The following is a 12,247-nucleotide window of genomic DNA, read 5'->3' on the forward strand; positions in this document are numbered from 1 at the left end:
CCGTGTTTTGTGTAGTGTTAGTCCATTTTGTTTGTCTTTTTTGTTTTGGCGAATGTGCCATGTCCTGTGTTTTTGTGTTTGTTACAACAGTTTATTTTCTGGCTGTCTGTTCATTTATTAAATGCTGAGCGAAACCATTCGCTCAGCTCCACCAAACTCCACCTCTCTCTGTTATTTATTTCCTGTTTCTGGTCTGACATCCCCCACGCCGACCGTCTTTGTGACAGAGATGTACTAAAGCTGCAGAGAATTGTGACACTTACAATTGCATCAATTTGTCCAGAACTTATGAAAGCACGTTTTAAACAGTTGCAATTTTTGCTGTTATTTCCCAGTCCGCTTTTTCTCATGCATTGCCAGTTGTGCTCAATGCATTTTTGAGTACCTAATTTTTGACTAAAGTCAAGGTGTACTTACGAGCCTTGAAAACAAATTTCTGGTTTTCCCAGCTTGCTGGGATTAATAGACTGCACACATGTGCCACTAACCCCTCCAGCTCATTCTGAGCATCTGCATAGAATCATCATCTATTGTGCGTTGATTGTCTAGGCTACTAAAAAACCCTAAAATCGTTTAGTTTCAATTTAAAATAATATTGTATTCACATTGTACACCAATGTGTACGGTGCTGCAGCTTGGTTTATTTTGTGTTACCAGTAGGCTAAAGTAAAAAGAAAGTGTGCTAGGTGTTCATTTGATGTTACTACTGTACTGTATATTGTATATACCTACTGTACAGATTTATATTTTTACATTATGTGATGTATAGCCTACCCAAAACACAGTGTTATTTCAGCGCAAGGATTTCTATTTAAAATACATCGAAAACTATAATGTATGTGTGTGTGATTTTATTGTATTGTTTTTAAACCTGACACCTCCTTATGTTGGACAAACATGTCCGGTTTAGTGAGGGGCTACTGTATGATTATGAAAAACTTTGGGGGTGAAGGTTGGGGCCCCACTTTAGAATCTGATGGGATTAAACTCCCTTTCATTTTATATATATAACAGTATTAAAATAGGGAAAATAAATACAGAACAGAATGCATTGTATAGATGTCGTTTACATTTAAAACAATGTTATTTTGATTCTTGCGCACTTGCATGTATAGACATTATCCTTGGGCACTCTCTGCTACAACAAACCACAACTCATCTGCAGCTATTTATTTGAAAAAAGTCGCAATGTATGCCAGAGATCTCACTAAGAAGACACAACAAATATTTAAATGAGTATATTGCGGCTATTTTCATTAAAATATTTTCTGTTAGTACATACGACAAATTGTATACTTTGCGAATTGTCGCAACGAAAATGCAAATTATAGTATGTTTGCCCTGCAACTGGCCCATCTTAGTACATATACCCCATAGTATTTAATGTCAAACATTTTATGCCAGTACATATCACTGGCTGAGGAAAGAACACCGAACTACACCATTCTAAAAAATGAAGAAACGACCAGGGTTTCCTCAGCTCACCACACGCCAGCGACCTGTAGTCTGGCTGGGCACCTGCAGACTTGCCTGTTAGCTGCCCAGGGAGCTGCGTTGTCCTCCCACGCTGTAGCTCCTGGGTGGCTGCATGGTGAATCCGCAGTGTGTAAAGAAGCAGTCGGCTGACGCCACATGCTTCGGAGGACAGCGTGTGTTCATCTTCGCCGCTCCCGAGTCAGGGGTGGTAGTGGTGAGCTGATCTTAAATAATAATTGGGTATTTCAAATTTGGAGAAAATTAACAAACTAAATGGCAATGACTACATTTTTATTAATAAATAAATAAATAAGAGTGTCAATGACAAAGCATTTTAAAACATGTAAACCACAACATCTTCTATAAAAGATTGAATGATTCGATTTAATGATTTCTAATACAGTATATTTATAAGTGTATGTCTACCTGTAATCCTGCACTTTTTTCGCTTTACTGTTTCAGGCTCGCGAGAGAAGTAAAAAAGGAGACTAATACATATACCACATGCGATTTGTAAAATATGCAGCAAAGAAATGAACTGTACTGGAAATGCAAATCATCTTTCCACCCACTTAAAGGTGCCACGACATTAATGCAGATTGCAAATCTGTCACTCAAACAGAAACACGGGTGTGCCGTCAGAAAGTGTTCAGTTCAACAGGTGTTATAAGAAGTGCTCTAAAGGCCAGACATGTTCACTTTGAATGAAAGTGAATAATGCATGTCTTATAATTTAGAGTGGCTTATGTAAGGTCACTACAGCTAGCATTGAATTAACCATGGAAAAACTTTGGGACTTCTCTATTTTTAATTAACTGATTGTTCGTTGCAGCTTTAAACTGCTTACTTTTTTATGTTGAGTCCCTTATTGCCAACACTGAATGATTTTGAGGGTAAATGTTTTGATTTTGAGGGTGTATCACACTGTCAGTAAACAAGGATTTGCAGGTGTCATATGCATTAATATAAGAATTACAGTAATATTTCTTTACTGTATTTATGATTAAGAATTGCACATTTTTGCAGTTAGCAACTTTTGTATATAAACAAAAAAATTCTGTATTATACTGTGGTATACAATGGAAATGTTTTATAGGGGCATATCTTTAAGCCACATTCATCTCTTAGAAATATTTCAGCAGTTAACATCACATTTTACTAATTGCTTGTACTTTGTTACATTTCTATTTTAAAACAAAGCAAATAAAACTTGAGAAATTATTTTGCAAGTTCACAATAACAAAGACAAACAATTGTTACATACTGTATGTACTGAGGTATGTATCATATCGTTGTGAACCCAACGATAAGCACCCTGTGGCAGGGGCTGAGACCTGGCCTGGTATATTTGGCAATGGTTTATATATAAAAAATATATTGTGTTTCATTCTGTATCATTTAAAAGGATTTCTAAAGCAAAGTGTGGCTGGTTAAAACTCAATGTCCAATAGGTGACCAGGTGTGAATTGACAATCAACCGAACCTGGCCACCTACGACTGTGTTTTAAACCAGGGTGAGTGAACCAAGACCAAGGATCACCGCGTGTTGAACAGGGATCCTTGGTATACTTTAGTAAGAAGTTGATTTAGGGGATTTTAATCCCACCAGTTTTATTTAATTTATGCTAGTGGAGGTAGCGCACAACCACTGCATGGTCACCTTTTGTTTTCGTAGTAGTTTTTGAACAGTGTTTTGTTTTGCATTTTGTACTGCATTGTATATATCAAGGTTGGGCATTCCTGGTCCTGGAAGACTAATTAAGTGCTTAAGTTTAATTGGTCCAATTAATTAATTTAGGGTACAGTTGGAACAAAAACCTGGCGGGACATCAGCCGGCCAGGACCACGATTGCCCACCCCTGATATATTTCCTCCCGCACCAGGCGTACCGTTGCTGGTACCCTAGGGTGGCCGCCGACACTGCAACTGCAACAACTGCTCATAAATAATAAAACATGGACGAAAGAGCAGCATTTTCAGGTTCAAACCCTCTGTCTCTCTTGTTCTCTCAGCAGATATCCTCACGTAACAGAACACCCGCTACACACCCCTACTTTATTTACTGCAAAAAGTATACATAATGCTGTTAGTATTTTGCAAATGGATGTTTCCCCAAAGGTGATTCCATTTTAAAGTTTGACGCTAGTATTGCAATCTTTATTCTATTGTATGTGCAGCACCTGCTTTTAGTTTTTCCCTGTTATAGATAATTGTCTTGACATTTTCTACCTCTTTACAATCTGTAGTGCAGCTTTATCACTATCATGATCTGATCCATTAAAAATATAACTTGCCATTATATAGACTGCATTTACATAGATTTCAGCAAGTGCATCTTTTTTTGATGAAAATTATTCAGTGTTTGTCTATTCCACTCTCCTGGGATCTGTGTCTGTTTCCTCTCCATCTGCCCCCAAGTAGCATACACTGGTTCCCATGGCATTTTAGCTCAATGGATTTACCTGCTCAATAGATGAGAGGAGCTTCCAGTCTGCCTTAGATTACTGAGTTCAGCTTTACAGTTTGGCAGTGAGAATTCAGGCTAGAGAACATTCAAAGCTCACATGTCCAACATATATGAAATAAAACAGATCTGTGCCGAGCACAATTGATTGCTGCTTATAAATCTATTTTTTGTGGTTAATTATTTCTTTCAAATATATTTATTTCTTAACTAGAGGTTGTTCTGAATAAACACTTTCTCTAGGATAACTGTGCTTAATAAGCTACTGGTGTAAGAGGCAAATCTCTCTGTTACCCCACTTGACAAAATGGCTATTGCCTTTCGGCTGTGAGACACCACTTAATAAAAAGTGACAAGGATTCATTTTCCTGTGAAGATAGCTGCATATTGAATATTCCATAACTCAGATTAAAATTGCAATAGCCCAGTAAACGCCAAAGCATTTTCCTTAGTAGTACTGATGCTATTAGTTGCAGTAATCATGCAATCTCCTGATGTCTTGTGCATGGATTAAAACAAGGTATTTATGAACCTAGGGCCTCAGAACCCTTTTTACAAGCTCTCAATGTAATAATTTGATTGGGTAGAGGCAATGCTTTGTATATGACTAACAGAAAATCTCATGATCTTGAAAGCTGAAGAAAGAAAAATAGATGAATGCTTCTGGACATGCGACATACTGCACTGGTGTGAGTGACAGGGAGCAATTAGTCTGATACATCTGTGAAACGGGTGAGAAAAGGAGTTGAAAGGAAACACCTAAAACCCTTGAAGGCTTGTATCTTTTTGCTGAATCCCTTTATGCCCACAACAGACAAATGCATTTCTGAATTAAATTAATAGGAACAATTAAAATAGATAAGGATTCATTAAAAGACTATTATAATTAGGACAATAAATACAGAGCCTCACAAGGTAGACATGTCTGAAAGTCTTGTGGTAATAGTACCACAACATTGTGCCTTGTAAGTGCAGGTTGCTGAAATTATGTTTATACAGATTATACTATGAATTTCTCTGATGTGATCAATAAGAAGCAAGATATGTTATTTATACCCTGTGCTGATTGCAAATGATTTTTCATACAAATAATAATAACACTTCAGCAAAAGAAACAATGGGAAGACATTTCTAGAATGTGACTTGCATTTACAATGGGTAGTAAGGTATATAGAGAGAATACAGTACAGGCAAACAGTTCAATAATGTTTGTGGGGGAGTACACTGGAGAGAAAAGTCTGCAGAAAAGTCTTCAATCCCTCTTTTATTGATAGGAACCTAAGCGCAGCCTAATTCATGCAGGCAGATTAAATAATGTACGCATATACCATGCTCTCCCTAAAGCAGGAGCTCAAGAATTAACTAGTTTGGTGAGCTTGCTTCTTTTCTGCCTGTGATCTCATTTAGAAGTAAGGAATACAAAAGGAATTTCTCAATGAAGAAAATTAGGTTCAGTGCGTCCTTGATCTATTAAAACAACACACATGAGATTCAATACTAAACAATAAATCTGAAATTAATAAAAAGGGGCATATTTTTGTGTGTTCATATTCTTTGATAAGTCACTATCTTTCACAACAACTGGCAACACCCGCTTTTATGTTTTTATACTAGGGTATTTACTTTGAGTTTAACAGGTTAATTGTAGTTTGCCAACTCTCAGTGATGACCAGTGAACAGTGGGGGTTATCATGACAACAATTGTACATCAGATATTTCCTTCCCTTGTGTCGCCAGTGGGTATTGACCTTTCCCTTTCAAACCATGTTAGAGACCTTGTGATCAACCATGGTTTGTAAAAATTGAACCTTAGTCTAGGTCATTTCATTTAACAGTAAACTTTTTATAACAAAGAAAGATGTGGAACTACTTGACAGCATATTAGCCATCTACTATCAAGAGTGCATTGTGATCAGTTCATTTGCTTTAGGATTGCCACTGCTTCTGACCAGAGCATTCACAATTACTTTGTTCTTTTTGATCAGCGGTCTTCTTCAGTAAAAATAAAGTTAAAGGAATTAATCAAATTCCTAGCTTTATCCATATACATGTACTGTGGATTGTCTGCCCTTGTATTGCTCTGAAGTTGTTTCATAATTGAACACAATTGTAGTTGCTTTATAGAAGGAGGCAGGGAACAGCCAGCAGTTTAACTAAAGTTTGCTGTTGTGTGAGCTAATTTCCTGTGTTGTCACTTTTGTTTGTTTTCTTTCCCCCTTATGGGATATTTTCCTGCATACCCTATTGGGAGTATGCCGCTTCTGATCCATTGTATCCTAGTACAAATTAAGGGTTAAGGGTTGTGCAAATTTCAAGCACTGACATGTCATGAAGTGGACTAGAGGGAACACCTTCTTGAATTTAGCTTTTGTAATTTGAAGATTATTCTCATTGAACTGTCAATCAATGGGGACATAGTAAAACTTAGATTAAAGAAATAGTTACGCTCCTGGAGACTTGCGAAGAAAACTTTTAAATGACTTATTCAATGGCAGGATTTGAGCTAATTAAAAAAGACCAGATGTTGGTAGGATTAATTCAGATTTGATTTAAAAAAAAAAAAAATGGGTTACAAAAGCTTCAGGAATATCAAACTTGAAAAATAAAAATCTTTGTGAAGGGGAAAAAACTCTTTAAATTGTATGAATATTGACACATTACATTTAAAGGTAATATATTTTGACAGTCAAGTATTGAGGATGCGACTATCTATCTATCTATTATATTCAATGCTATAAAAGTTTGCCCAGATAATGACATTTTAACTTTTAAAACAATGTGTTCGAAATGGTCTATGACACAACCTGACAGATTTGTTTTAATCGCATCAAAATAGGTTGTCTTTACAAGTATAAACCATTTTCTCTGGGTACACCTTATAAATTACAGTCATAATTTTTTAAACATACATCTACTAGAATGCATGTTGGTTGTATTACGATGGTCTATTCATTTGGTCTCAAATCTGGAAGATCCACATCCTACTGTCCTTCAGATCATTAAAATAGGACCTTCCTTGGTAAATGTTTACAAAAAGAAAAAAAAAATCATAATCTTGTACACAAATGATCTAAACAGTCACTCTACTGAACATTTTGTCTTTATAATCAACAGTACTGAACACATTAATGTAAGTAGGGCAGAACAGCCATCAACAGAATATTTCTAGATACACCCACCCCTCGTTATATCGCCCCTCGCTATACTGCGGATTCGGATATATCGCAGTCCTGGAGTTGGCTCCCCATTTTTACTGTCTAACTGTGTATGCCTTAGCTGCGATATACATAGGCACTTACAATTACTGTTCGTTTTATTTCGTACTGCACATCACAAACAAACAAATACAGAACAATTGAAAACAAAGCACTAATATCATACTGTTATCATATACACACGTATCGCACAATAACACCAAGCAAATTAATCTACTTGCTGAAGCGGTTTTTAGTTTAGACAACAAGGTGTCCACTTGTGGCAGCAAAAGTCACTAGGCAGTGATGTCAGCTCCCTAGCAACAAGCCTCCTATGTCGTGAATGGATTCTTTCAATGCAGCAGGTTTGTGCATTGGAGAAAGGAGAGGAGGACTCATGAAATTAATTGGAGACTGAAGTTGATGAGAAGCAATTACCCTCTGCTATACAAATTAAAATGGTGTGCTGTTTTTTATATGAAAAATGAGAAAAAGAAGTTTGCATAGAGGATTTATACTGGACTCTGACACCCCTGATAAAACGAGGGAGTGGTTGTACAGTATTTCTTAGCCTATTTGTGTTTCTATGGGTCTCACTATATCGCGGCCCTCGATACATAGCAGATTTATACTGGACCCCAATGAAAATGTGTAATTTCTAGAAATTTCTCAAAAACAAAGAATTTTACGCAAAAATGTTGCTTTTGTGGAATTACAAGAAATCGATGTCTACTATTACTTATTTCATGCTATGATTGTCTACAAGGTGCTAGAAATTTCAATATGATAATGCAGAACCTAATTGTAGAAAAGTCTAGAAAATGCTGGATTGTAGGTGAACATTCTTAGAGTATAAAAGGGCTAGGCATAGGATGATTGCTGTTATTACCAATAAGTCAATATGTGAAAAAGTAAAAAGCTATCTGAAGACCATAGGCAGAAATTCATTAATTGTCATAAAGCTTCAGAAGGATACAAGAAGATTTCCAAGCATTTGATTATCCCAATTTCAACTAGTTTCTATTATCAAGGAGTACAAGACTCATGGTACTGTCACAACGCTCCTTCTGTCTGGAAGAAAGAAGGTTCTTTCAATAAGAACAAGTAGAAGAATTGTGAGGAAGGCTAATAACAATCCGCGATTGAATGCCAAAGATATTTAAAGTGAATTGGCTGCAAATGGGACTGAGATTTCCATTTCAACCATAGGTCGAATATTGCATGGTCTCAATGGTTGCAGGCCAAGGGAAAAAAAACACAAAATGTCACGAGGACAATCGCTTAAAGTTTGCAAAATGGCATTTGAATGATGGATATGAGTTCTAGTCAAAAGTTTTGTGGAGTGATGAAACATAAATCGAGCTAATGGGGCATGCTGATAGTTGTTATGTTTGGATAAAGTCTGGTGAGGCGTACAAAGGAAAGACACCATACCTACTGTCAAGCATGGAGGTGGTAATATCCTTCTATGGCTGTTTTTCCTCTGATGGCACAGGAAATTTTGTTACAATACATGGTAAAATGGATTCCATATCATACCAAAAGATATTGGCCAATCATCTGAAATCCTCCGCTGCAAAACTTGGTTTAAAGCGCAACTGGGTGTTTCTACACTACAACATTCCAAAGCACACATCAGAATCTACTTCAGAATGGTTAAAGAAGAATAAAATCAAGGTTCTGGAATGGTCTAGTCAAAGTCCCAATCTAAATCCGATTGAGAGTCATTGGTATGAGTTGAAGAATGCTGTGTACAAAAGAATTTGAATGAACTGGAACAATTTTGTGAAGAATGGTCAAAAATCATTGAAAAGTCATGCCAAAAGCTCATTGACACATATCATTTAAAAGAGTTTCTTGTTTGTAAAGGTTTCTCAATTAGGTATTAATTAAATTTTCCTTGACAGGGTATGAATATTTTTTAATTAACATTTCTGGAAAAAAAATAGCTGAAATAACTGTAGACATCTATTTCTTCAAACTTTTTTTCCTCATCCATAAAAGCAACATTTTTGCTACAAAAGATTTTTCCTAAAAACATTTGTTTTTGAGTAATTTCTAGAAATTATAAATTTCCATTGGGGTATGTAAACTTTTCACAACAACTGTGTGTGTGCTTCCAGTTTTCATCTGTTTGGGGAGCAGGGTTTCCTGCCTTATTGTTGGTGTCAGTAGCTGCATGTAGACCTTTGCCTCATCATGTTTTTAAATAATCTTCAGGTTTGATTTGTGTACCGACTAATCTGAGGAACAGGAGTGATGACACTGTTGTTGTTAAGTTTTTTGGCTTATAGACGTACGTATATAAATATGTCGTTACAGTACATTTTTTTCATTTGAATCATGGAACAGGAAAACGCTTTTTTATTATACATGTTATGTATAGACCTATATAGTTATTTTTTTATTATGTTTTTTTTCCCCCATACGGTTCATCATCTGAAAACTGTACAATTCTCACCTATTAATGCACAATTATTGCACAAATTAGTATTCCAGCTTCAAGAACATGTGCAAATGCTTGATTTGCTTTAGATGATTTTGGACTCAGTTTTACTATTAAGCAACTGAAGATCCTGTTGGATTTATCCTGAAAAAAATCACAGCCTAAAAAAGGTTGTCTCATTTTTAACATGTATACCTATTCAATATGAATCAAGATGGGAATCAGGGTAAACAAACTGAACAAAAAATCACAAATGAACAAAAATGAACCACAATAGCATTATTAAATTTAGGCTGATAAAATATTTGTTTTATGATCAAAGCCAGTCAAATGGTTAACCTTACATTTAAAAACAGCATTTTTCATAGAAGAAATAATGTGCCTAAAGCCTCAAACTACTGCTCTACTGTTCAGAAAAGAAAAATGTAAAACACTGCTAAGGTGCAATGCTATAAGACTTATAGACAAACACACCAAAACAGAAAATAAGTGACCCTTTAGATAACACAAAGACAGAAACATTTCATTCTTTTGTTTCCTGCAATTATGACAATAAAACGTAATTCATTTCTTTCCTCATGTCTAGTTTTGATGGGAATTAGTCGAGCCGGTACTAGCCAGACAAGACCGAATGCAAACAAGGTCCCCTTAGGCAGCACAATGCATGAATCTAAGATATGCCCCAACAACATAACTTGTCAGAGAGGATTATTTCTGCTTAGTGAATCTGCAGGGGCCCTTTGCTTAGACGCTCAGTATTGACTAGAGAGGGCAAGCAAGCAGGAGAGAGAGAGAGAAAGAAAGAGTGGCCATTAGTGTGGAGCTACAGTGGCACTGATGCAGAAAGCATGCGCTGTCCCAAACCCGCTGCTACTATGAGAAATGAGGAGCTGCTTTTGAGGTACTGTGCAGTTTTTTGTTTTTGTTTTTTTTTCCAGTTCTATCAATGCTCGTTATTCATGTGAATACCTCCTGTGCATGTTACGTCACTCGAAAGGGTTACAATGTTGTTAAAGTGCATTAACAACACCCTGGTAGTAACAAATTCCTTTGCAGTAGGGTTGTACGTAGACTTTGTAGTTAACATATTGTCATATTGTGATTCTACTTGTTTATGCATGGTACATACAATAATCCTGAGAAGCAGAGAAGACTCCATATTAGGACACGTTTTGCTAAAATCCCCTTTAATTTGGATTTAGCCTACCTAAATAGATTAATTAAGGCAATACCATTTGCTAGTTTATAGCCATAATATACACTATATATATATATATATATATATATATATATATATATATTTTTTTTTTTTTTTTTTTTTTTTTTTTTTTTTTTTTTTTTTTTTTTTTTTTTTTTTTTTTTTTTTTTTTTTTTTTTTTTTTTTTTTTTTATTTTTTGTTTTTTGTTTTTTGTTTGTTTTTTTTTTTTTTTTTTTTTTTTTTTTTTTTTTTTTTTTTTTTTTTTTTTTTTTTTTTTTTTTTTTTTTTTTTTTTTTTTTTTTTTATTTTTTGTTTTTTTTTTTTTTTTTTTTTTTTTTTTTTTTTTTTTTTTTTTTTTTTTTTTTTTTTTTTTTTTTTTTTTTTTTTTTTTTTTTTTTTTTTTTTTTTTTTTTTTTTTTTTTTTTTTTTTTTTTTTTTTTTTTTTTTTTTTGTTTTTTTTTTTTTTTTTTTTTTTTTTTTTTTTTTTTTTTTTTTTTTTTTTTTTCTTTTTTTTACTGCCATAAAATATTTGGAACTATCTTTGCTTGAAGAAAGAAGGCTGCTAAATTGGTCCCCCGTTCTTAGAAGAATGTAGCCTTTTGTTTATTTTGTAGCAGACGTCTGAATGCTGAATACATCTTTGGTCCGACAATGGGACAGCGGAACAATGGAGCTGTCAAGCAGTTCATTGATTGTTTGTTTTTTTAACAGGGTTTAATTCTTTATTTATTTATTTTTTAGGATCTCAGAAATGGGTGTTGACATGGATTACAGGTTCTGGAGTTTTATTTTATTATTTGGTCTAGGGTAAACTAGGCATTTAACTCAATGACTGCAGTTAATGATGCTTAAGGTATTATATATCTTAGAATAATGTATGTTAGCATCAACTGGAGATGTATTGCAGGTCTGTCCATTAACTATACAACTGAAGTTTATAGGGTTTGAGTCACCAGCACTAACCCTGTCATAAATCTCATGAATTGCCTGCAACCAGACTGCCCTGTGTAATATTATAAATCTGTTTCACATTTCGTTTGCTTGTAAATAAACATGAGGACTGCCTTTTGATATCATTTTTTTTTTTATACTGTGCATTACTTTACGTTAAGAACCTTTTGTTTAAATAATATACTGTACATACAGCAACAATTCTGTAAAATAAAAATAAGTGTATTAGAAAACAGCTTACATCTGTTTTTAAAATACAATGAAGTAAGAAATGTTGCTAACCAAATATAAAAGGATTTGCAATAGACATTAGCGTCCCGGATAGCCTACATTTATGTTGTGTCTAATAAACAACAACAACAATAATAATAATAATAATAATAATAATAATAATAATAATAATAATAATAATAATAATAATAATAATGTAGCTATCAGGCTACAGAGTATCACCGTTGTTTTTGTATGGAAGTTGCATACTGGCGGTCCTTTCAGAAATTTAAACTGTACCGTTTAT

General features: G+C 34.5%; 1 protein-coding gene across 14 annotated transcripts in view; it reads left to right on the top strand.

The window, feature by feature from the left end:
• Nucleotides 1–12,247, top strand: part of LOC121318265 (CUGBP Elav-like family member 2) — a 178,185-nt gene that overhangs the window by 57,685 nt on the left and 108,253 nt on the right. Inside the window, exon 1 of one of the 14 annotated variants that reach the window (XM_041254753.1) lies at nucleotides 9,899–10,481. The exons of the other annotated variants lie outside the window; for them this stretch is intronic. Coding sequence (XP_041110687.1) covers nucleotides 10,429–10,481 — 53 coding nt within the window. The 5' untranslated portion in view covers nucleotides 9,899–10,428. Of the gene's footprint in view, nucleotides 1–9,898; nucleotides 10,482–12,247 lie in introns of those variants that run through there. 14 annotated transcript variants of the gene reach the window in all.

Source organism: Polyodon spathula, chromosome 7, assembly GCF_017654505.1.
Source record: "Polyodon spathula isolate WHYD16114869_AA chromosome 7, ASM1765450v1, whole genome shotgun sequence".
In the NCBI taxonomy this organism is placed as follows: Eukaryota; Metazoa; Chordata; class Actinopteri; order Acipenseriformes; family Polyodontidae; genus Polyodon; species Polyodon spathula.